The 26,127-nt window shown below is 36.3% G+C and overlaps 1 protein-coding gene across 7 annotated transcripts; it reads left to right on the forward strand.

The window, feature by feature from the left end:
• Nucleotides 1-775: 775 nt before the first annotated feature.
• Nucleotides 776-25,841, forward strand: als2b (alsin Rho guanine nucleotide exchange factor ALS2 b). Of its 7 annotated transcripts, XM_043241243.1 has the most exons (38): nt 776-974; nt 1,680-1,769; nt 1,891-2,039; nt 3,283-3,804; nt 3,886-4,334; nt 5,318-5,494; nt 5,600-5,789; nt 6,297-6,347; nt 8,151-8,319; nt 8,474-8,570; nt 8,666-8,743; nt 10,495-10,689; nt 10,842-11,013; nt 11,696-11,885; nt 13,556-13,621; nt 13,823-13,985; nt 14,585-14,716; nt 14,867-14,995; nt 15,190-15,213; nt 17,572-17,642; nt 17,725-17,791; nt 17,866-18,068; nt 18,139-18,204; nt 18,306-18,404; nt 18,992-19,156; nt 19,269-19,380; nt 19,707-19,784; nt 20,153-20,286; nt 20,378-20,542; nt 21,193-21,310; nt 21,421-21,578; nt 21,658-21,765; nt 22,513-22,689; nt 22,784-22,829; nt 22,964-23,025; nt 23,117-23,266; nt 23,498-23,594; nt 24,075-25,841. In XM_043241243.1, the coding sequence occupies exons 2-38, from the start codon at nt 1,753-1,755 to the stop codon at nt 24,111-24,113; spliced, it is 5,085 nt and encodes a 1,694-aa protein (XP_043097178.1). In that variant the 5' UTR covers nt 776-974; nt 1,680-1,752; the 3' UTR covers nt 24,114-25,841. The 7 variants fall into 7 exon arrangements, with proteins under 7 accessions (XP_043097178.1, XP_043097174.1, XP_043097176.1 ...); XM_043241239.1 differs by having other exon boundaries at nt 3,283-4,334; XM_043241241.1 differs by having other exon boundaries at nt 3,283-4,334; nt 5,600-5,747.
• The last annotated feature ends 286 nt before the right edge of the window (nt 25,842-26,127 follow it).

Here is a 26,127-nt window from a genome sequence, read left to right on the forward strand (position 1 = left end):
AAACGTATAATTACACTGAAACAAGGACACCTCAAAATAAAGTGTAAACCAAAAACAAATATACAAATAAACTATATACAAAGTGCTTTACTGTTTATATCGCCGTAAAGTGTACACTAGCCTGTATAGTCGCTTAGTGATTTAAAGTTGAATTTGCAGTACATATTATTTTTTATAATGTCAGCATAAAAATTATTCGTGCTACTGTAAATATACATTAATAATAAAATTAAATTATACATATAATTCTTATAAAATATTAGGACATTTCAGAGAATTATCATAATCGCAGAATAAATCCTGACAGAATGAACCCCTACTAAAATTAAACATGGTTTTATTGTAGTAAAAGTGCAGTAACCATGTTTTGCGGCCTATTGATTAACATAATTACTGCAAATACCATGGTTAATTTGTGGTTATTTGTAGTTTAACTACAGCAACCATATTTGTAGTTTTATTTGTGATTATTTTCCACAAGGGAAATGCAGATTTTTAGTAAGCCGTAGCGTTCCCTAAGAAAAACAGTCTACATTACACACAATGTTAACGTTAAACAGACAATTGCTCCATCGACACGACACCTGTGAGGGCAGCATTAACTATCATTCGTTTTCAATTCACGTCACAGTTTATACGGACTAGTAAGCTGACATATTTAGCTCACCAGCTCAACATTTCAACCAAACAACTCTCTCGTCTTCTACCTGCCGCTCGGCTAGAAAAGCGAAAGCGTATATACTCTTTCGTGTTTGTCCCTCCTGATTCTCCGTCTGGTGAAGCGCTCACAACAGCACCAAAACAGCACACCCGATTATCATCATCATAATCATCATGAGCTTCGTTCTGCTGTATGTGTGCTCTCCTCACCGGCTTATTTTACATTTCTGATCAGGTGTTTTAAAAGCTAACAAGATATATTAGGCCAAGAGTCGCCCGCTTTCTGTCTAAGATCTTTGATCTGACACATCGAGGTAAGAATGAACGAAGCACCGCATTTATTAGCTGTGGTGATATTAAAGCAGCGAATAGAATGAAAAGTAGAAACATTTCTGTCTTCTAGCAACTGTATTATGGCTTTACAGTGGAATTCTTCATTCATGGGTTATTTTACATGATCCCCCACCTGTCGACGTGGATGTGAATCTAAATTTGTTGCGCTTTAATCTCATCAGACGTGTAGTTTCATATAAGACGTTATTAGATAGATAATATAGGCTAATCGAGCACAATATTGTATCTGATAGGTCAATCATAATGTGTTTTCCTTTTGCTTAAATGCGTGTCGTTTATGACAGCTTGTATTTTCATTAAGTTAACAACTCAGTAAAGGAGCTGTTGATATTCATTTAGCAAATGTATTAGACAGCATTCAAGATGTGTTGTTTTTCAGTTCAGCTGATGATTTCATCACAGCTCTGCGTCACCTTTGGCCCTGATCAGTGTACAGTGTACATGTGTGTTTACACTGCCAGTCTTTGTCAGGACTCTTTGCTTGACACAGATTCTGCTCTCAAAAACATTTTTTATTTTACAAATAAGGAAATGTAGCATAAGTACAGAACGCTCAGAATTACCTCGTTCACCTTGTTTCCATGAAGTATTTCCTCAGGAAAATTTGATTAAACATTGAGTAAACATTTGAGTAAACATTGTTCATTGTCATTGTTGTCATTCAGAATTTCAGTTTCCCCGTAAGACAATCATCCAAAGCGACCAACGCAACATCTGTGATATGGGGAGCGTTTAGAGATGGAGAAGCAGATAAGGTGAGTGTGTTCAAAGACAGACTGCCAGCAACCTTGAACAATGCATCGTTTGTACGCTCCTTAGTTTGTTTTTTTTTGTCCCGTGACTTTTTTAAGAGTGTGTTTATCGTTGTGTTTGTAGTTGTGGTGAGGAGGACGGCTCTGGAGAGAGAGGCCTTCTCCACACCTGGAGGGGATATTCTTACAGCACCACACCAGAGAGGGTGCTGCTTCCCCGGCCCGTGCTCCAGGCTGCCCTGGGAGCCAGACACGGTGTTCTTCTAGTAGAGGGTAATACATTTATTATTCACACATGCAAATTTAGCTGGGCGGCTGTAGAAGCAAGCATTTGATGAGCCCTTTATTAACAGGTTAAAGTGAACATCAGAGAGGATGCTTATTGTGCTTATCAAAAATGAACTTCTTTGTGAACTTTCATCAAAATGCAATAACGTGATCCGCCTTTGAAATGACTTGCCAAGCTGTAATCATCAGGCTGAGACTCTGACAAGTCTCAGAAAAGAGGGTAGGTCACCCACATAAATGAATACTCATTGATTACTCACTCTCATGTCATTCCACATTTGAACTGCAGTGAAAGGAGTCCATGCTGTGAAATTTACCTCGTTGACTTTGCATGGGTTCTACAAAACCAAGCCTCATACTGTAGGTTTGCATTTTAATATTTAGCCAAATGAAAAAATAATATTAATTTGCACGCTGGATACATGCTGTTCTTAAGGGTACATGACTGTATTCCACAGTCTACACAAAGTGATAAAAAGCTTTTCTTTTGTGTTATTGGATATTAATTGTTAAAATGTACATATTCACAGTGATTTTTTTTTGACTACCTCCATGTAGGCTAAAGTTAGTTCACAACATGGAGTCCTTAATGATAACTATAACTAAAGTTTTAATAATTATTTTAATTCTATGAGTTATGGAAGTCAACAACACAACTATAATGATAACTACACAGAGGAACAATATTGTTGCAGTATTTCAGAATGAATATTTTTAGTTGATATAGTGACAGCCGATCAGAATCCACCTCACTTTAAAACACGCAAACCCAGTAGAGGATTATAATCGAAATTATAGGATTTCATCTGCTGAAATGTTGAGAAAAGAAATTGCTGAATAAAGTTGTTTTTCTTATTTTTTGCGCACAAAAAGTATTCTTGTAGCTTCGTAACTTAACAGCTGGACCGCTGATGTCACATGAGCTATTTTAACCTTATCTTTCTGGGTAGTTGTGTTGCTGTCTATGCAGGGTTAGAAAGCGTATGATTTCAATATATATCTTGACTTTGTGTTATGTTATATGCTTCTAAATTAATTGAAATAATTTTAAGTCATCCCTTGGCCCACTTGGAAGTTCACTAAGGTCCCCCTATCTGGCACTGGCACAAAACCACTTCTATAAACAGGAGACTATTGAATATTTTTAATAGACTATTGATTATTGCATTTATGCATTTTTCATTATTATTGCAATCCAGAATTGTCATTTTTTATATACTTTATTTAGGAGGACAAGTCTACAGTTTTGGCGAGCTCCCCTGGAAACAGAACCAAACATCATCAGTAGTGACCGAGCCCATTTTGGAGGCTGTTCTTAACGAACAACGCGTTGTTTTTGTGGCTGCTGGCTCCGCCCACAGTGGAGTTGTGACAGAAGATGGAGGAGTGCACATGTGGGGAGAAAATGCTCATGGCCAGTGTGGCCTATCAGGACTTTCTGTCATACCTAACCCCACCCCTGTGTGTGTGCTTGACTCGGAGGCCACACCCCCTCAGGCGGTGAAGATCCTGGAGGTGGCGTGTGGGGATCAGCACACTCTGGCTCTTTCAGCCGAGTATGAAGTTTGGGCGTGGGGAAGTGGGTGCCAGCTGGGCCTGAACACTTCAACGTTTCCTGTTTGGAAGCCCCAGAAGGTTAAGCACCTTGCTGGAAGGCACGTGTTGCAGGTGGCCTGTGGTGCTGCTCACAGCCTGGTTCTGGTGCGCTGTCTTCCCCCTCCACAAGAGCCTCGGAAACAAGACAAATGCGGTCAGTGCAATCAGCTGCTGTACACTATGACAGACAAAGAAGACCATGTTATTATCTCTGACGGCCATCACTGTCCACTAGGTGTTGAGCTGGACAGCGGTGAGGCCAAGTCTGCATTAGAGGGCAGCCCAGATCAGAGCTCAAAGGGTAAGCAAGGCAAGAGCTCTCCTACAGAACCTGGCCCATCTATGCTAGCTCAGATCTCAAAATTACCCACCTCCAGCACCAGCCCTGAAATTGAAAGAACACCTGCCTCTGAACCCCAAAATCAGGTTCCAGCATCAGGCCAAGAACCTGTAGAACCAGCCGTAGAAAACTCGGCAGAGCCTGAAGCTCCAGCTGCAAATGGAGAGGTTTGTGTCGAGGCCTCAGAGACCAGCACCCTTGAGCTGGACAGCTGTAGAGCAATTGGGGGGAAGTCCTCCCCATATCCTGATGAGCAGGCAGTGAAGGCCTACCTTAAGAGACTTTCTGATCATGCCCTGGCAGAACACACCACCAAGACTCCCAGCACGCTTCATTCTGCTCAGGTTAGTCCAGCAAGCATTAAGCTGATATATGAACACCAGATTTGTTAGATTTATACTAGTGCTGGCAAACGATTAATCGCCATTAACTGCATTCAAAACGAAAGTTTTTGTTTACATAATAAATATACACATTACACATACACATATATATATATATATATATATATATATATATATATATATATATATATATATATATATATATATATATATATATATATATATGCACACACATAAACAATATATTTTGTATAAATATTTACATGCATATACATTTATATATTTCTATTCTTATATAATATATTTTAATATATAACATATTTTTCTTAAATATATACATTAATGTGTTTGTTTAAATATATATGTTTATATTTAATAAACAGTATTAAAATTCTGATACCTATGAGCTGATAATTAATTTCATTATATAGCCAATAATTGATAAATAACCAGTAAATAAACATAAATAACCATAATCAGAAAGTGCAAAATACGTAAGTGAATTGGGGCAATATAATATAGAAAATGAAAAAATGTATTTATGGATTTATTTCAAAGCTGGACTTCTGATTTGGATATTATTATTATTATTTTACCAATTGTGCTGCTTAATAATTCTGTGAAAACAATTAGACATCTTTTCAGGATTCCTTGATAAATAGAAAGGTTAAAACAACAGGTTTTGTAACATTTTAAACACATTTACACTTACTTTGTATTAATCAATGAATGCATTTTTGCTTAGAAATAAATCATACTGACCCCAAATAATGTCAGTGTATGCTGTGATATCTATATCCAAATTTAATATAAACAGATGTTAGCTCATTGGCATACTAAAACCCTGTTTGAGAAGTTGACAACTTCCCCTGCAAAAAATGTCACTATCCATCACTATCCAACTATTCCAAGCCATCATAAATCAAAACTGTGTAATTGCTTCTAAATGTACAATTCTAGTTCTCATATCTTTCGTATCATAGCTCTCCAGTGACCATGCTGATTGTTTCACCTCTGACCCCTTGATCCCGGTCGCCCAGTCTGTGACTCCAATGGGCTCCGCGTTAAACAACTTGGTGGTGTCCTGTGCCTCTGCAGTGGGGGAACGTGTAGTGTCCACATATGAAGCTCTCTCTCTGAGAAAAGTGATTGGTTACTGGGTGAGTGCATTTTGCAAACCAATGCATTTCCTGTACACCAATGTCCTTTTAATTGGAACATTTATTGGGAAGAAACTGAAAAATAATGATCTAGCTGTGCTCCAGGTTCCGGGAGAGGGCCGTGAGCGAGTAGAGGAGAGACTCCGTCAGGAGGAGCCCATGCAGGGGAAGAAAAGCTCCAGCCTGGGGGACATCCGCGAGGAGGAGGCGGAGCTCTGCCGTCGCCTGTCCCTGCCTGGCCTCCTCTCTCAGGGTACACACGCTCTTCTTCTCTTACACCCAGTGTACCGTCTCCGTAAGTCTGCATGGGCATGCCTGTCTGCGCTTGAGTTTTCATTAGCATGGACTAGCTGATGAGCGTCTTGCAAAGTTTTTCCCTCTCTCATTCATCGGCCCATTGCACGCTTGGTGTTTCTGCTGCAGAGGCTATGAATAACTAACAACTCCATTCCTTTTTGTGACAAATTTCATGAATATTTGAAGAAAATGGTCTGCTTTTTTAATCAGCTGAGTGTAGAGAGCCTGCACTGCTGTTTAGACGCATAACAACCAGAGAAATGATTGCCATGAATGTATTCTTTTATTAGCTGAATATGTGCGGTTTAATCATAATCCTGTGCAGTGTGTTAAGACTTAGTGCATTCAGTTCAAAGTAAAAACCCTGCAAATCGCTGCCTGGCCAATCTTTGCTTACTGTAATGCGTTGGTTAATGCCGTTGGTTTTATTGCCGTGGCTCTTCAAATTTCCGCCGATGGCACTTGTGGACGGGTTTCCCATATATTGCTGTTGCCATGGTTACAGATATTGCAGAGTTTGAGGTGAAGGAGTCTGCATCCAGCGCAACAACTGAAGGTATTTTTGTGTAGTTGCAGTTGTGAAAAGTTTTAGATTTAGAGGTAGATTTTATAGGTGACTCTCACAAACACATGTTGAAATTTCAGCTCAGACTTTAATGCACCTGGATGTGTTACTTTACATCACTTTAGGTTTTTATATGACAGTTTTTTTAATTCTCATTGTCAGTGGTGACTATCTGTATTAAAAACATAGTATTACTGTAAATCGGTAATACAAATTTTTTTAATTAAATTTATATTTCTTGAAATTTATTTGAATATGTTGCACTTTCATTTAAAAGTCTTTGGTCAGTAAGAATAGTATATTGGGTGACACTTTTACAGTGTCCTTGTTACATGCTCTTACCATGTTAATAATAACAGTAAATTCTGCTTAATTAACTGCAACTAATACTAAAATAAACCATAAGTACATGTTGTTCCTTAATATTACTGGGTACCTAATTATATAATCACATTGTAACAAGGACATCTTAAAATGAGTTGTAACCAAAATGTTACAGGTTTTTGCAAAATTATTGAATGGGACAACTTTTTTTTTATTGATACTTTTAATAAATGTTTCTTCTTCACCAAATCAGCAAATTAGAGCGATTTCTCAAGGATCGCATGACACTGAAGACTGGAGTGATGTCTTTGCCGTCTCAAAATAATACAAATACAAAAATCAATTCAAAGGTTTTTATAAATTAAATTATATATTTCAATATTCCTTTTGTATTTTTAAACAAGTACATGCATGTTAGTGAGCATGAGAGGCTTTCAAAAACATTATAAAAATCTTACTAACCCAAATTAATTTAATGGTTGTGTAAATGCCAAGAAAATCTTTTAAAAAATTATTAAAATATAACTTTAAATTTCCTTTTTTAAAGATTTTTTTTCACATGCCAGTAATCATTAAATTTGTGTGAAATGTGCATAAATATCTAGAAATAATATCAATGAAAATTATTATATTTATTAATTTAAAATACAATTTCTCAGCATTTTTACTTGTGTTTGGGGAGAAATATTAACGTAAGTCGTGTGTTTCAACTTTCAGCTGTGTGATTCAACTTTAATGAAATGTAGTCCTTCTGGTTTTTAGTTGGCAAACATGTTGTAGATACATGAATATATTTCCCTCTTTTAATATACGTAATCAAAAAGGAGTTCCAGTCTCTAGTGTGTCAGAAAATTTCTGCTCTAGTGATTTGCATGCGTTAAAAGTGATTTACATTCAGTTTGCTGAGTTAGAGATTGTGATGCGAGGACTCTTTAAGGTCTCTCAGCCTGGTGCGTTTTTCTAAATTGATAAATCAGCTGAGGCTCGACGCGCAGGCTAGCGAAGACAATGCTGTCCAGCTACCTGCAACACACACACCTTTTCTCATCTCCTCTCCCCCACCTATGTGACAGATGGACCCCAGTGGGGCTAGAACAAAACTCAGCACGGCAGCAGTCTGCGTGTGTTTTTTGTGTGTGTGTGTGCGCACCTGTCCATACCGTCTATATATATGTGTGTGTGTGTGTTTTGCAGAGAGTTGAATTGGAGTTGGCCAAGTCTGTGCGTCCTCGTCTGTGCTGTTAAATGATTCATGTGAATTTTCCCTATGCTGCTTGTTTGTGTTTATGTGGCAGAACTGAACTAATGCATATTCAATGAGGGACAAACTGTCTCGAGGAGCAGCTTCTTACGATCTGTCGTTTTGTGTCTTGGTTTGGATGCGGACTGCGTTCTGCCTCTAGTTATTGATGTTCCGAATTCCTTTGAATGCGTTTTGTGTTGTTTATTCTCTTGTTCCCGTTCTCTCAGTGTCTCCTCGTCTCTTGCGGCGAACGAGCCGCCCCCGTGCACGGGCCGTCCCGCTCGCTCCAGGAGGTATTCCTGAAGCCGATGCCCACCTGCCTTCTTTGCAGACAGAAGTTTGGAGCTGGGGCCGTGGCCCCGAAGGACAGCTCGGACATGGAGACCTCCTTTCCAGGTCAGAACCCCGCAGTCTCTCTTCCCTAACTCCTCACGAGTTACATAAGATCCCATGGCTTTAAATGATAACGTGTTCTCCAAAAATGAGGACAGACTCATTAGGTGCATTACAGAGAAACATAATGTGGTGATTTCTTTCGCTTTCTTTTCAGGCCGCAGCCTGCTTGTGTGAAGAGTCTGAATGGTAAAGAGGTGCTGAGAGTCGCTGCGGGTGCTCATCACTCTCTCGCTCTGACCGCCCAATCACAGGTGACACACTTCACCTGTATATCCCTGTAGACTAATACAGGTGAGCCTGTATTAGTCTAATCCTCCTGTAATTTGTGTGTGTGTGTGTGTGGCAGGTGTTCTCCTGGGGCTGTAACACTTCTGGACAGCTGGGACACATGGAATCCCCCACCACCCTTCCTCACTTAACCAAGGTATGGTATATGCACAGAAAACTACCACTAAAGGGAGAATAAAAAACCCTGCCTGTTGAAATTGTTTAAATATGCTCTGGAAAAGATTTTTTTCATTTATTTATTTTTTTATAATAATAATAAATTAAACTAAATGTGTAGTTTTTATTTATAATTATAAACGTATACTTGTATGTATAAATCTTTATTTTTGCACTACTATAACATTTCTTTTGAAAGAAACATTACATTTGTTTTTGTACTGTTCCATTAATTACATCAAAAGTGAAAAAGATATTTAAAAATATTTTTTTTTTTAGATAAAAGGTTTTTTTTTTAAAGCAATCCTGAAAAATATGTATCATGGTTTATAGAAAATATTAAAAAGCATTATGATTTCATGTGATTTTACATGACACTGGATAATAGAGTAATGGCTGCTGAATGCTGTATTGTCAATACATGAATACATTTTATTTTAAAATATATGAAAATAGAAAATTGTTATTTTAATTTGTAATTTGTTATTGTAATTTGTCTGCAAAGAAGGTCAGCTTGGGTGAACATTAATACCAACACCTTTGAGCAATAAATATTAAGTTTTTATTTATATAACACATGTTTCCATTATTTTATTCATTCAGTTTGTCTATACATTTGTACTATTTCTATAAAATTCTATATAACACCGTAACAACATATTTCACTTACATGAATGTATATAATACATTTACATTTTCATTTGTTTTAACTAAAGCCCATTTTAATTATATAACAGATGAATACTTTTGCGTAATTGCATATTTAGAATTAAGAAAAAAACAACTATTTTTTAAATTTATTTATTTCCCCAAAGATAAAGATTTTCCCAGGTTTTAATATGTGAGTCTTCGGCCATTAGGTGCACACATGCTCCAGTTTGTTTGGTTCAGCTCTCTAATTCATTGGTCAAAACACAGGGTATTTCTAAGGCTGTCCCATTAACTAAATCTTTCCAGTGCACTGATTCATTAAACTCCCTACAACACACAATAAAAACCTGTGAGCATCAGATCATGTTGTCATGTTTTTTTACTCAGATTCTTAAGGACAAGGACATATTTCATGATGCCACTAAATATTATCAAAATGACGAGGAGTCATAAACAAAACAATTCATACTAGTGGGATGTTGATATTATTGATTAACAGCTCCAATGATAATTTAATGTACAATCACATAATCATGTTGTAGTAAATCGAGCCATCAGTTTTCCACTGCTTCACGTTTTTCAAAAATGAAAATTCTGTCATGAATTACTCCCTCTCATATCATTAAACCTGTACGCAAGTAAGACCTTCGGTTCATAAATTGAGATATGTTTAATGAAATCCGAGAGCTTTCTTGCCCTGCATAGGCAGCAATGTTGGCACCAAGTTCAAGGCACAGAAACATAATAATTGTTAAAATAGTCCATGTGACATTCAACCATAAAATTATGAAGCTACGAGAATACTTTTTGTGTACAAAACAAACAACTTTTTTTCAAACAACAGTATTTTTCTTCATGCCACCCTTATGGAGAGTATCCTTGCCGTCTGTGGTGCTTCAGATAGCTTAATTTATATTTTGAAGATGAACTTTTGCAGGTTTAAGTGACACGAGGGTGAGTAATTAATGACACTTTCATTTTAGGGTGAGCTATCCCTTTAAGGCCCTTGCCCAATCTTGAGTTGGCAACATACTGATTCGTGACTGTTTGCTTTGTTTGTCCTCTTTTGTGTTCACGCAGCTGTCAGATGGGATTCGTGTATGGGACATCGGGGCGGGGCAACAACACACTCTCTTATTGGCTGATGGAGATTGTATCCAGCCAATCCTGTACTACAGTGGCCAGCAGGTGAAAGGAGTGATGGAGAAAACGGAGGAAGAGGAGCAGACAGGAGAGTACACACAGCAACCGGTGCTGCTGCCTTTTTGTATGAATGTGAGCAAACCCATCATAATCATCATCATCATCATTATTATTTCAAACTTCTGTTGTATATTAAACATTGCTCAGTCATTACTACATAATGTTGAATACTACTGATGCTGTATTACTGATATGACTTTTCATTGTGTATGTGTTTGTGGTAGTTGGGCTATGTAAGCAGTGTGTGCGCAGGAGGACAGACTTGCGCGGCGCTGACGGATCGTAATGTAATGGGTTTTATTGCCAGTCTGCATGAGCTGGCGGCCGCAGAGAGGAAATATTACTGCAAACTGAGCAATATCAATAGTCTTCTGCTCCAGCCGCTGCTCAAACTGGGTATGACAGTGTGTGATGATAACTTATTTTGTACTCTTGATTTAGACTCTCATCAGCATATTTCCATTACAGCCCAGAACGAGCTGTACGAGTATGCTGTTAGTTCATTGGCGAGACTAGTGGAAGTGAAACAGCTGAATCGTTTAAAGTTCCAATGTGCGTAACCGAGTTATGGTTAACTGAATCTAAAACTAAAACCGTAAAAAAAATGAATTTAAATAAAGTAAATGTTAAAATAAAATAGTAGAAAATAAAATAACAAAATTATATTAATAAATACAGTAAATACAATTAAAAATATAGAAATAGAAAATTAAAAACAACAAAATTACAAATATTTTCAAGTAATATTAAAGTGCAAGTATAAAAATAAAATCAACAATAATCAAACAAAAATATCAACAATTCAATTTCAATAGAATCCACAATTCAAAATAACATCATAACACATAATATACATGTGATACTAATCTAACACTGATAAACAAAAATATTCTGTAATATATAATATAATAGTTAAGTATTAATACCGATATTGGTTAAAAATACAAATAATAAAGCAATTAAATGTTCAGAAACTACTACAAAGCAATGAGGCACAAAACCAAAAATGATTGTGTGTCTGATTAATTATTTGGGATATTTAGTTCTCACGTTATTATTATTTTTTTGTAACTCTTAGATTCCCTAAGCGCCGGCCTCGGTCAGTCCTCTGCGGGACTTCTGCAGAATCTGATTGGACGATTGGGCCGGCTGTCTCAGCTCACGGGTCAAAACTCAGCCTCTCTAACCTCCTTCCTGCGGCGTTCACGAGATGTTCGGGGTCTTGTTATTCTTGATGATGCACATCTGTTTCTGGACACATATTCAGAGTAAGCATTCAGCACACACACACACAATTAAAACCACTGTAGGCATGAAGTGGTTACTTTGGTGATGACCTCAGCAGATGGAGATGACGGTTCTTGTTTCTAACTTCATGCTAGTGAACATGTCATGCAAAACAGAGTTTAAATTCTCTTTTATGTGTACAGTGTAGACATGCTTTCCCAATTCATCCCATCTGGGCTATTTATTGGAACAAAGATGCACAAATAGGTCATGGTTGTGATGTCACAGATTATTAATCTGTAATGTTTGAACACAAATTGTAACTTGTAGCTCTGTTCCTGAATTTAAATTTTAAGTGGTTTTCTCTACAGAGCTGGGCTGAATTAACTTCTCTTTCAAAAGTAATATATTCAGGCATCAAATAGATTTTATACTTCTAATCTGATGTATAATTAAATAACTTCAAATGTATTTAATCAGAACCTCTCTTTAAAAGGGTCATATGATGTGATTTTGAAGTTTTCCCTATACTTTGGAGTGTTACAAGCTGTTAGTGCATAGATAAGATGCCTAAATTTGCAAAAAGTTCTCAAAACTTTTCTTGATAAAAGTTGTCCACTCTCCCTAAAAACAACTCGTTTTAACAAGTTCCCACTTTTCAAACACCGCCCAAATGTTTATGTGAAGAAAGAAGGCGGAGCTGTAGTGTTGCTGCCGGTTGCTGGACGCGCTGTGTATCGTTGTGAAAGTGCTTCCAAAAGAGGACACAACTAAAAATTAGGGGACAAGTTGTATTCACAACACTGTTCCAGAACAGTTCAACACAAATATTAGTGTGTTCAGCGCATTTAGGACAGCCTTCTAAAACCTGTGCACAGAGGCTATGTACATGATTCTAACTCTGCAAGGACAGTCTGGTGCTTCTGACTCACAACCTTTTTAAGTTACGTTATGTTATCTTATTAAAAGAACCTGCTACTACCGCAACATAATGTTGTGGTAAGGCGCGTAACATTTCTCCAACATGCTTGTGGTGTAGTGCAAAGGATAGCTGGCTAATCAGAGCACACTTCCCTTTTTAGAATGATGAGCTTTGCACAAATCGACCTGTTTCGAAACAATAATTTGCAGTATGTGGAAAACAATGTTTTTTGCACCTTAAACCGCTTAAAAGCATTGCATTACAGCAAACAAAATTATTTTTAGTAACATCACATGACCCCCTTTACGTTGTAAAAAAATAAAATTGTACGTCTTTTAAGGTGCTGTCCTCATTTTTTTAAAGTCTGAGACTTTGATTTAGAGTCTGATATCTTTCAGGCAATTTTCTTTGTGAGGCAAAGTTCTGAGTGTGTGATATCCTGGAAGACCTGTAAATAGCAAGGAAATGTTTTCGAATAATTAAAATTAGAATCTTAAAATTAATAAAAATCTGTTTTGATGGCTGCAATCTCTATACATATAGGTGTGTTTGTGTGTGTATATATATATATATATATATATATATATATATATATATATATATATATATATATATATATATATATATATATATATATAATATATTTTTTTTTTTTTTTATTATTATTTTTTTGATAGTAAGGAGTTATTGTAAAAGTCATGGGAATTTATTGCTCAAACTTGTGCCCTACTTCTTAAATCAGCAAATTTTCCTTAATAATGTCCTTATTCTTCTAATTGTGTCTTACAGGTACTGTTCTGCAGTTGGTGATCTCTTAGTCATGGGGGGATTTCAAGTCCTTGTCAAACCTTGTCAGTAAGTAGTATATTAGACCATAAATCTCTTCTGTACTGAATTCCACACTTACCACAAAACTCCAGCGTAAAAACATATTATGAAAGTATTGTGAAGGAATGATTTGCTGTTGCGCATTCAGTGTTTATATTTACGTAATTACAGATTGACTTATATTCATGCATATATATTAAGAATCTCTCTGTCTGACTCTTTTTAAAGCGACGTGTTTGGCAAAGGGGCAGAGGTTGTTCAGAAGTTGTCTGAATGTCCTGAAGAAGGTTTGCCGTTAGCAGATGTTCTGGCTCATCTCTTTTATCTGCCCATAAAACACCTGCATGAGTATGCACGACTGCTGCTCAAACTGGCTACCTGCTACGAGGTGGTGGGTACTTACTAGAAGATATTTCATAACACAGAAAATATAAGAAATAAAAATGTGGTCGCATCTTATTTTAAGGTTTTATTTTCTCCATTAACAAACCATTAACTATGACTTTTTCCTCATTAAACTCTCTCTCTCTCTCTCTCTCTCTATATATATATATATATATATATATATATATGTATGTATTAGCAATACACATGAATCATGTTCAAAATATAGTATCAAAATATATTTAGAAAATATTTACATGTATATATTTTTAACAGTTTATATCAATTAGAAATATATTTAATATACAAACATAACATTCATCTTAAATATATACCTACATATGTGTGTATTTATATGTGTATATAATATACATTCTATATTTATTTTTTGCTTATTCATATATTGCTTATCTATTTATTGCTCATTAATTTTCTTATTTACTTAGTTATTCATTGCTTACTTTGGGTTATTCTCTTTTTGTGTTAATGCATGTTTAACAAAAAGTTTCACTGTGTCCTGTAACAACAGGACCGGCTGTATTTTCCGCTTATTTCAACTCGATATACCATCACTAGATAAATCTCGCTGCTGTATCTGTGTGACAGAGTTCTGTGGATTATCAGAAGCTGCAAGACGCCTGCTCAAAATACGAATCCATGGCTCTTCACCTGAAGAGGAGGAGGAAGGAAGCCGAGTACACGCTCCACTTCTGGAAGAGCTTTCCTGGAAAGATGACCGTGAGTCACCCTGCTGTCAGGCCCTTAGAAGCTCTTTACCTGTCAAATGCCAGCCAGTTTAATACAGAGCAGACAGCCAGGTGCTCTTCCAGCTGAGCAGATTGTGGAGGAGAGCTGGGCTGGTTATCAGGAGTTCTCCTCTTCTTTCAGGACTCTCTTCGTAAACCGTCTCGTCGTCTGATCTGTGAGAGCAGTAATAAGGCTTTGACTCTTCAGAACGCCGGCCGTTTTTCTGTCAACTGGTTCATCCTTTTCAACGACGCCCTGGTTCACGCACAGGTTTGCCCTTCTTTTTATTCTTTAGTTTCACCACCATTTCAGTATAATTTCTGCTTTATCTCTGCCTTTTCTTTTAATCTCATCCTTCTGTTCTTACACAGTGCTTTCACTTCAGTTGTATTGCTTGCAGGGCCAAACTAACTATCTGTTTCCAATGACTGGTGTTTTAGTGATGTTTATCTTTGTTTTGGTAGGGCATGGTCCCCTATAAGAGTCTTGTAAGTATGGGCTGTACGAATAAAGAGTTCCCTACGTAGCATACTGTCCCCTAGTGCCCAAGGATGCACCCTTCAGCTGTAGTGTTTGTCCAGTGCTGTTGTTAAAGGAATATTCTGAGATGAAATAATACTAGTGCTGTCAAATAATTCATCGTGATTAATCGCATCACGGTTTTGTTTATATTATGTATGTGTACTGTGTATATTTATTATGCATGTATAAATACACATGCATGTATATATTTTTTAGTATTATTAGTATTATTTTTAATATAAATTAAATGCATATAAATATAGACATGTAAATGCATGTAAATATTTTCTAAATATATACTGTATGTGTGTGAATTTATATATACGAAATAAATATACACTAAAGACACGCATATATTGTGTGATTGATAACTTTGACAGCACTAAATAAAACTTATTGAAACCTTGGAGGATCTGATTAATTCAGAAAATAATTTTAACACACCTTACAATAAAAACAAGACAAAACGGGCATGTGAATCAGTAAAATTTTACTAGTTTTTATTAATATTTAAAATTTTTATTTTCTGTTTTCATTGTAATTTTATATAAAGTTTTAGTAACATTTTTATGTTTTAATATTTAATTTTAAATATTGCTTTATTAATTTTTATTATCAATATTAATATTACATAGAGTTACATAGAGATTTCGGCTTGGCACATTTTTAAATGGTTGTAGTTAACTATAATAACCCTGTTGCAAGTCACTTTAAAATTCAAGGTGAATGTATTTATGGTTTGTGTGTTACTTATTCCATTCTTCTGGGTGAAGATATTCTCCACTAAAAAGTGCTTTACTTATAGTTTTATCAGTTACATCATGTTATTACACTTTTGCATCAGTGCGACCGTTTCGTGTTTTAATATTTTTGGTGTGCTGCGCAATCTTTCCATTTTCTTACATTTGAAATTCATCACTAGACAGACGGAGGGATGTGTCAAGATGATTTTCTGCAGCCCCAGGTGCTTTCAAAAAAAAATGAAGATGTATTTATCTCTGAATATTCCTTTTAAAGAATCTAATCAATTAAAATGACATAGTATCTAAAGCTCAGTTTGAACCTCTGGTTTTTGATACAAATCCCTGTAAGGTTTCATTTAGACTCGTCTAAAAATGTCTTGTTCCCGCGTGGTATAAAGGCATAGAAAGATGACAGTACATCTGGTTGGGTACATTCCAAGGCTTCCTGCTTGCAAACCCTTTGTAAAAGATACGTACCTGATTGTAGTAAGGGGCATGTTGTGCTGGATGGTTTTATGTTGAACAGTAGTGGTTCTGTTTAATGCTGAGTCTCGTCTTAGTGAATGTGTCAGTGAGTATTTGAGATGATAATTCATTATTTTCCTCCCTGTTGTTTTTCCTTCATAACTTTTACAGTGTGTGTATTTGTCTGTTTTTCGTTTCATCGACATTATCCCTTTCCATTCGAAAAGAGCAATAATGTGCTTAGGAAAAAGCATCATATTTTCAATATTCTATATTTCAAAATAGTAGTCGACAACCTACAAACACTGTAAACCAATTGACAGTTGGTTTATGCTTGAGAAGCACTTGTGTTAAGTTTTTGATAAATATTGCATATCAACTAACTTTTTATCATAATTATTATTATTATTATTATTAATTGTATGCACTACTTTAAATGCTTTGAGTGAATTTAGGCATTATAGCATGTACTGCCATTCAGCCTCTGGGATATTTCTTTTATATGTAAAATAAATTATATTAAATAAATAAAAAAAAAAAAAAAAAAAAAATATATATATATATATATATATATATATATATATATATATATATATATATATATATATATATATATATATATATATATATATAGATATAATACACTTTTATTTTGGATGTGATTTAAATAATTTGCAACTAATAATCTGACAGCACAATATTAATATTAAGCAGTAGACCTGTGTTCCGTTGTGATAATAATAGTAAATGAGCACCAAATAAACATATGAAAATGCATTATAAAGGGACGGTAAATTGCATTTAAAAAAAATATTCAAATAGAAAAATAGTAATTCTGATAATTGTATTTTTTTACTGTAAGCACTGTAATAATGCGTTTTAATTTTTTGTAGGTAGGTTCTGTTGTAATAATGTTATTTGTGTTCTTGAAGATTTAAGTGAGTTAAAGGTAATCTAAATGAAATGAAACAAGGAAATGCATGCACATTAAATTGATGCTACTGATATATTGTGTATCAGTAATCAAGATTGGACAGAATTTTGTAAAGTCCTAGTGGATTTATTTTCTGTGTGCTGTTCTTGCATTAGTTGCATTTCTTTTTCAACCCCTCCTAGTTTTCCACTCATCACGTCTTCCCATTGGCTACATTGTGGGTGGAGCCTATTTCTGAGGAGAACACAGGCCTGTGAGTTGCCAGCCATGTTTATTATCTTTATGCAATTATAAAGTTTTGTGAAGAGTTACAAAGTTTGTCTGGTTCTCTGCAGGTATGGTTTAAAAGTGACTTCACCTGAAGAGAGTTTCACTCTACTGGCTTCGTCCCCAGCTGAGAAGGTACACCTGACTTGACTGATAATGATTTACAGCAACCTGTATAGATAGTTAAACAGTGATGTCCTAATTCCTAGGCAAAGTGGCTGCGTTCTATAAACCAAGCTGTGGAGCAGGCACTTAGCGGACTGGGGCATGATGGGATACCTCCTTCTACAGGAGTAACGCAAAGAGCAGATCCGCCCATTTCAAGGACGGCATCGTACACATTCTATAAAGACAGTCGGCTGAAGGAGGCCACGTATGAGGGCCGCTGGGTCTCAGGGAAACCTCATGGCCGGTAAGTCATTGGAGGAGGAATGAACGTCTTAAAACTATGCAGACGATGATTGGGTGTGCCCGTGTTCTAGGGGTGTGGTCAAGTGGCCCGATGGACGAATGTATACAGGGACATTCAAGAACGGCCTTGAAGATGGGTTAGTGGCAACAGTACTATTATTTTAAATTTTTTCCGATTATTATGCTGATGTCTCCTAATTTCTACTTCTGAAAATATTTTAACCACTTATCTTTGCAGATTTGGAGATTATGTTGTACCTAACAAGAACCTGAACAGCTGTGATCATTACCAAGGGCAGTGGAAGGACGGCAAGATGCACGGCTTTGGAACATTCAGGTGTGTTTATTTTTGTATATTATTTTCTGGAATTGATATAGGTTCTTGCGTATGCACAATACCATTCAAATTATTATTAATGTTTTAGAACATGTTTTGCGAGGTTGCATTTGTTCGTTCAAGTAAAAACAGTGATAATCTGAAATATTGGTACAACTTTAAAATACCCGTTTTCCATTGTAATCATTTTTTCTCATTACATCATTTATTCTTGTCACTCAAATCAGATTTGTCAGTTTTTAGTTCAATTGGCAGCACTCCAGTCTTCAGTGTCACAAGATCCTTCAGAAATCATTCTTACATCTTTATTTAGTATTGATGTACACCTGAAAAGAGTTGTTTTATGTAAGCCGTGATACATTTTTATCAAGATTCTGTAATAAATAGAAAGTTCAAAAGATCAGCATTTATTTGAAATTGCTCTTTTGCGACACTAGAAGTATCTTTATTGTCATTTTTGATAATTCGTTGCTCAGTAAAAGTATTTATTTAAAGAAAGGTAAAAGAAAATTCTTATTGACCTTAAGATTTTGAACGGTATTGTTTGCTGATGTGAGTTAATTAACTGTGTGTGTGTTTGTGTTAAGATATGCCTCTGGTGAAATATATGAGGGCTCGTTTCAAGACAACATGCGTCATGGACACGGGATGCTGCGCAGCGGGAAGCTGAACTCCACCTCCCCCAGTGTCTTCATCGGCCAGTGGCAGTATGACAAAAAATCTGGCTATGGAGTTTTTGATGATATCACAAGGTATCCAAATAAACAATTGAGTTCACAAAATGATTGCAGCACTTCTTCGCCTTGAAATGTAAGTGCGTGTGTATGCACAAATGTGCACCATGCTGACTGTGCTTTATGTCAGAGGGGAGAAGTACATGGGCATGTGGCTGGACGATCAGCGGCAGGGGAACGGAGTTGTTGTTACACAGTTCGGCCTGTACTATGAAGGCGCTTTCAACAACAACAAAATGATGGTGAGATTGACGTACATTTTATTTTATTTGACACCATGCTGCATTATGACTGTATTCACAATATCAAATGGCCTCTTGTGCCTTATTGCTTTTATAAAATGTTTACTATGTAATAAAAATAGTCAAAATAATATTTTTATAAACTGAACTCAATCAAATTTTGCTTCTTTTCTATTCCCTATAGTCTTCTGACTTTAGTTTTTATTGTGTTTGAGTAGCTTTGTGCAAAATATGCTAAAACCTTGACTCGCCTTTTCTGCTTTTAATGTACGAAGATAGAAAAACTTCTAATGAGTTATTTTCATTTTTATGTGTTGCTCTTGAAGGGAATGGGGGTGCTACTCTCTGAAGACGACACTACGTTTGAAGGGGAGTTTTCAGAGGACTGGACCCTAAATGGAAAGGTGCTACTGCCCACAAACAAACGCTTTAGCATGCACACATTTAAAGTCACATTAAGTGGGCGGGCAAGATGCTAATGTTGCAAGTCCACACATGAAATTGCTTGAGATTCATTTTAAAAATCGAGTCGACTCTTTCTTTTGAGAGACAATAACTTTATGCAAGGGGCACTATATATTTATTATTTTTAATTTAAAAATGTAATAATAATTTTGGGAATATAAGATTTAGAATAGCATTATTATATGCTACAAATAAAAATTATATGCAAAAAGTGTCACCTTTAAAAATTAAAAAATTAAAAATCTTATCAACAGCAATTTTTAAATGTTGGAGTATGTTCACACATGATTATGATCTCTTTCTGCAGGGCGTGTTGACCATGCCGAACGGAGACTACATTGAGGGCTCTTTTAGTGGGATTTGGGGAACCGGTCTAAAGATGTCAGGTTCCTACTATAAACCCAGCCTCTACGACTCTGACAAGGAGAAGGCTCATGCACTGTAAGAGTGTGTGTCGATCTCTGCGGCACAATTCAATTTTAAGGGGCGTTGTCAGTGTTGATGAGGAACCGATGTGTTTGTGCGATTACAGTAAGCTGGGCAGGTTAGCCGTTCACTCCGAAGAGAAGTGGAAGGCTGTGTTTTTGGAGTGCTGGAACAGGCTTGGTTGTGATTCTCCAGGACAGGGACAAACCACTGCAGCATGGGATAACATAGCCATAGCGCTCACTGCTAACAGGAGACAGCAGAGAGACAGGTACGCTTAAACACACACACACACACACACATACACACACACTAGTGAACCAATAAAAGAAGAGCACTTCATCAGATTTTTTTTTTTTTTTGTGCAAACAAGTGAAGCCCATTTCTGCCACATAAGATTTAAATCAATTATGACACAATCTAATATAATGAGATTCTAAATAATAATGATGAGACGAGACAAAATTGTGACAAAAAAAAATTTGTTGAGAGTTGTTGAATTTGTTAGTTGGAAAATTGAAATAAGATAAAAGTCAATGTGGTAAAAAAAAATTCAAATCTCTTCACATAGAGATAGTAACATAAGAGTTAAAACAAAGTCAGAATTGAACATTTTATGTTATAATTTTGACTTTTTGTGTTTTATTCTTACAGTTATAACATTTATTGTCATAATTCTGATTTACCAAGGCATTTTATTTTCTTATTTGCCAGAAGTGAGATTATTTCTAACAAATGATTATAAATGTAAATAATATATATTTATAAAAAATCTTTGCCTCATCTTGCACCTTGTCGTAGTGCCTTTTGTGCTAAGCATCTGCGGTTTCACCTTTGATCTGCTTATTTAGATGTGCTTACATTTTTTTATTATCTGAATATATAGCTGAGAATCTGTGTGTGTGTGTGTGTGTATTTCAGTCCAGAGTTGCTGAGTCGCTCTCATCACAAAACGCTGGAGAGTCTCGAGTTTATTCCTCAGCATGTTGGTCCTGTGACGTTAGAAGTCTATCACACAATCCGTCGGTACCTTGTCAAGGTATATCTTGCTCTAGGTCATCAATGAACTAACGCTGCATGTTGTCTTACAGTCACACCAGTGTATTTTGTCCCTATGATATGTCACTGCCTCCTGATGTGTGACTCCAGGCATGTGATACCCCACTGCATCCTCTGGGTCGGCTGGTGGAGACATTGGTTTCGGTGTACCGTATGACGTTTGTTGGAGTTGGGGCCAATCGCAGATTACTGCCTCAGGCTGTCAATGAGATCAAGTCCTATCTCAGCCGCATCTTCCAGCTTGTCCGGTAAGTGTGTCGCTCAGACTGAAAACAGTCCGTTTTAAACGTTGTTTCCGTGTATATTCATGCATGTGTTTGTGTTTAGATTCCTCTTTCCTGATCTGCCAGAGGAAGGAGGTTCACTGGCAGACCCTCCAAAAGAGAAAAGCGGCTCAGACACTGCTGGGAAGCCGCTGGAGTCTCCTAAACCTGGGTACATAAAATGAATACATACAACACTAAGGATTGTGTAGGAGTATGAGTATGAGTAATTCTATTTTATACTGAATTTTTTATTTATTTTTTTAATCAGAAGGAAGGAAGCCAGTTTCCACCACATAGGAAAAAATATATTTAATGCTTTAGTAAATAAATATTAGGACATAAAAAGCTAAATTATGAGATAAAAGTTTTATATTTACAAAATTCCGACATTTAGTCTAAATCAACTAACTCTAGTATTATTTATTCTAATTCTATTTTATCAGTCTTCTTTTTATAAAAAAAACTCTAGCCCTGTATCAATTGCATATTTATGCTAGTTTTACTGCAATTTCTTTTCTATTTAATCTATCTATGTGTTTCTTAAAAAAAAACAAAAAAACCCTTGTTACGTGTATTGTGTTAGGTTAACTGAAACTTGCTCTTCTGTTGGTTTTGATAGCTTCTATTGTCTTCATTCTTAAGTCACTGGATAAAAATGTAAAAAAAGAATAATTATGAAATCAGGTTCAAATTTACAAAATTATGAGATACTGAATAATAATGTAACGTCAAAGTAAATTGACATTATTAGTTTATTGAGGGAAAAGTTGTAGGTAATAGTTAACAAGTGTTGCCTATTCTAAAGTGTTACTGAATAAAACTATTTCTAATAATTTAATCTTTTTGTCATTTTCTTTTTATCCCATTTTTTCCTCCTAAATTCATTGATTTTTCTTTGTGTGTGTGTGTGTGACAGGTGTGTGGTCAGCAGCTCTGCTCTCCTCCTGCCGGTGCTGCTGCCCCGTCTCTATCCTCCTCTCTTTACTCTTTATGCTCTAGAGAAAGAGAAGGAGGATGATGTGTACTGGGAGTGTGTGCTCCGACTCAACAAACAGCCAGACCTGGCGCTGCTCGCCTTCCTCGGGGTGCAACAGTGAGTCTGACACCCAGCTACACTGACAAACACATTCAGTACATTGAACTGTCCTCTAGTGGACACTAACTGCCGCTAATTCCTGTTTTCAAAGGAAATTCTGGCCTGTGACTGTTACAGTACATGGGGAAAAACAACAGGTGGTTAAATATGTCCTTTTTATAATAGAGTCTCTAAAAGTTTCATAAATCTCTCTTTGAAGGCAATTTGCTGATTATAAAGTAGACCGTGAATCATGAAGTAATATTTACGGAGGTGTTTTGTGGGTGTGTAGGTTCTCTCAAGCACTAAGGATGCGTGTTTTGCTTCGGCAGTTGAGACTTTACAGCAAATAAGGTTGGAGTTTTGCAACAATTTCTGGCTAAGAACGGTTGTAATTTTTCTCTGGTAATTTATTTTTGAAGGTGTTTTCTTTTTATTTCCACAGCACAACTTTCACCCCCTCAGACAAGCTTCAAGTCATCCAGCTGACCTTCGAGGAGATTACCCAGGAAGTACTTGCACTTCTGAAACAGGATTTCTTGTGGTCTATGGATGACCTGTTTCCTGTCTTCCTCTTTGTTGTTCTGCGTGCACGGTAACTTTCTAAGGCCCTGTTATTCATATGTCTGTATGTATGTACTTGCGTATGTTTTTGTTGGAACCATAATTATCAGATCACAAAAGATACACTCTATAGGGATAAATGTGGTCTCAGAGAGAGAGACAATGTGTTCCATTTAGACATACTTTTCTTTTTCTCTGCATATGCTTTAGCACAGAAAAGTTATAAATATATATAAATAGTTGACATGGCTGTTCTCTACAGGATAAGGAATCTGGGGTCAGAGGTCAGCCTCATTGAGGACCTAATGGATCCATGTGTACAACATGGAGAGCATGGCATCATGTTCACCACACTCAAGGTATACTGTATAAGGGTTTTTTTGTTTACATAGTATATGTGTGTGTACTAGTATATAACTAACATACATGCATGTATTTGTCAGTTGTCATAAGACCAGAACGCATCTAGTTTTGAACATTTTACCAATTCCAAAACCGCAATCTTAATAACTGCTATTGTCTTTTTATATTTAATCATCTATAAGTGATATATAATAGTCTGTGAAAGCTTATATTCACATCACAAAAAAAGAGATTTAACTAAGACTAAAAGTCAAAAATTATTAAATTCTCATGAGAAAAAGGCAATACTAATGCAATAATAGAATTTGCAAAGTTAGGGCATGACCGACCATTGGGCAGGTAATGCTCACTGGGTCAGCAGAGTCAGAAGACACAGGTGGAGAAGCATTACTTATCCTCATAAATATGCAAATAAGCATATTATCGCATGTCTTGCATATAACTGCTGCTCTGAAATCCTTCTCTTACTCACTCAGGCATGCTACTATCAAATCCAGCATGAGAAGATCACGTAATGAACACATCTCCCAAAGCCATCCGGTAAGGCAGTGGAATGACTGAAAAACAGACCAGCCAATCAAAGTGTCACAAGACAGAGAGCGGGAGGAGCCAATCGTGTTCCATGCCTGGATCACATGATCGAGGAGGAGGAGTCCTCACATTCAAACAGTTCATTAACATTTATTCTTTGCATTTTTGTGTCTTCCTCACTCAGAGAGCCATTATCGAGGCTTTTTAACAGCTGCGTTCCATCATGTTTAAGATATTTATGTGCTGCAGCTCAGTGTTCTTCTGTTTTTTTAAAGAGCCCATGCTTTGTTGGCTCAGAATGAATGACATACTAGAACGGCATGTCATGATTACCTCTCCCTCCAAGCACACACTGGTCGACCCCGTGTCCACTGTCAGCTGATGACGAATGAAGTTCATAAGTGTACTGTAAGACGTCCGAAAAAATGGTTATCTACCTCTGTCTTTGAAGTAAACTTTTTCCTGATCTTAATATATCATACAGTGCAAACTGCCTTGGACCTAAATCATGAATCTGCTAACATAAATGGAAAAAAAAAAAGATGTCCGCCTTATTAATGAATGTCCAAAAAAAAACACAAAATGCAGACTTTAAATTTTAATGCTGATTCTGATCTATTTGGAGCTTTCGCAACCTTAATTTACAAGCTCTTTATTTCAGGCAAACTGAACTTAGTATTAAAATGGTTGACACTAAGCCGAGGTCAACGCATTTTTTCGTTCTTTTTCTATGCACTCGTACAGCAGTTTTGTTTTGATGCACTCTTCTTTCCGGGAAGTATTGTTGTGGTTAGTTTTCTGAAAATGTTCCAAGTCTTTATTACAGAAATCATTTGGAATGGTTTCGGCTTTCCTCTGCATATCTGGGTACCTTTTGGCAACGTTTGAATGCTTTATTGAATGTCACTGGCTCACCGGGAGAAGACGTAGAAGATCTTGCTCGGTGATGAACCACAGCACTCAAGATACGCGTGCTGAGCTAATTCGGCCCCGAGATGTATTTTCAGCATTTTGCTTTTCTTAAATGAAGCCGTTATTGCAGAAAAGTCACTCGACATACTCAAGCACTGTAGTGTTCAATGTTAAAATCAGTTCTTTTTCGTGAAGTATTCTGAAAAGTGCCTCTGTCAGTGTTATGGACTTGTGTCATTACATCTCTGTACCCAGCAATAGCTTTGAGTTGAGTCTCACATTTTAAAGCTCAACAGCCTAATACGTTATTTCTTTTATTGACATTGTTTTATTTATTTGATGGTTAGATCTGGCTACAGCACAGATAATCTGAGCGATGTAGATAATCTGCAGGGTATTTCACATTCAGAGCACCAGAAGGCCGGTGGGTTTGAATAAATGGTCACAAAACCCATTTCCAAGGATCAGAGATCGGGATTTTGATGCTTGCGTGTGATTGTGTTACTAAACGTAATCGTGAAAACCGTAATGACGAAAGACTGTTGATGTTTACAACCATTAACACTTGAGATGTTGCATGAATACCATGGTTCATGTTGTGCTTTGGGTTCAGGAGGGGTTTGTACTTCCACATCAGTTTTTCTATGCTGAGCCAAGGTGTGCATATTAACTTGTGTATGAATGTATGTGCGTGCAAGTATGTATGAAGTTTCTGTCATTCTCAAAGAATACTGTTTCTTCCAATTGTTTACTGACTCATAATTCAGATGGATGGCAATAAAACATTGATTGGAAATTGAGATCGTCATGTTCAGTTTATTACAACAACAACAAAAATCTATGGGTTTTAGGTCACATTTATGTTGGTCTATTTCTAACGTCGGGATTCTATTGAGATTTGTTTTTGTAAAAATAATTCCAATCATGATGCATTTGCATAATCTGAAAATGGCTACTAGTTTTAAACTGGCACGTTATTTGATGGACGCTTGACCACTGAAGGTGAAAAACAAATGAAGAAACGGTAAGTGTTTCCTCTTTCTTATGAAATTTCATAAGTTTATTTTTTTGCCATACTCAATATTT

This window comes from Puntigrus tetrazona, chromosome 6 (genome assembly GCF_018831695.1).
Source record: "Puntigrus tetrazona isolate hp1 chromosome 6, ASM1883169v1, whole genome shotgun sequence".
Taxonomy (NCBI): Eukaryota; Metazoa; Chordata; class Actinopteri; order Cypriniformes; family Cyprinidae; genus Puntigrus; species Puntigrus tetrazona.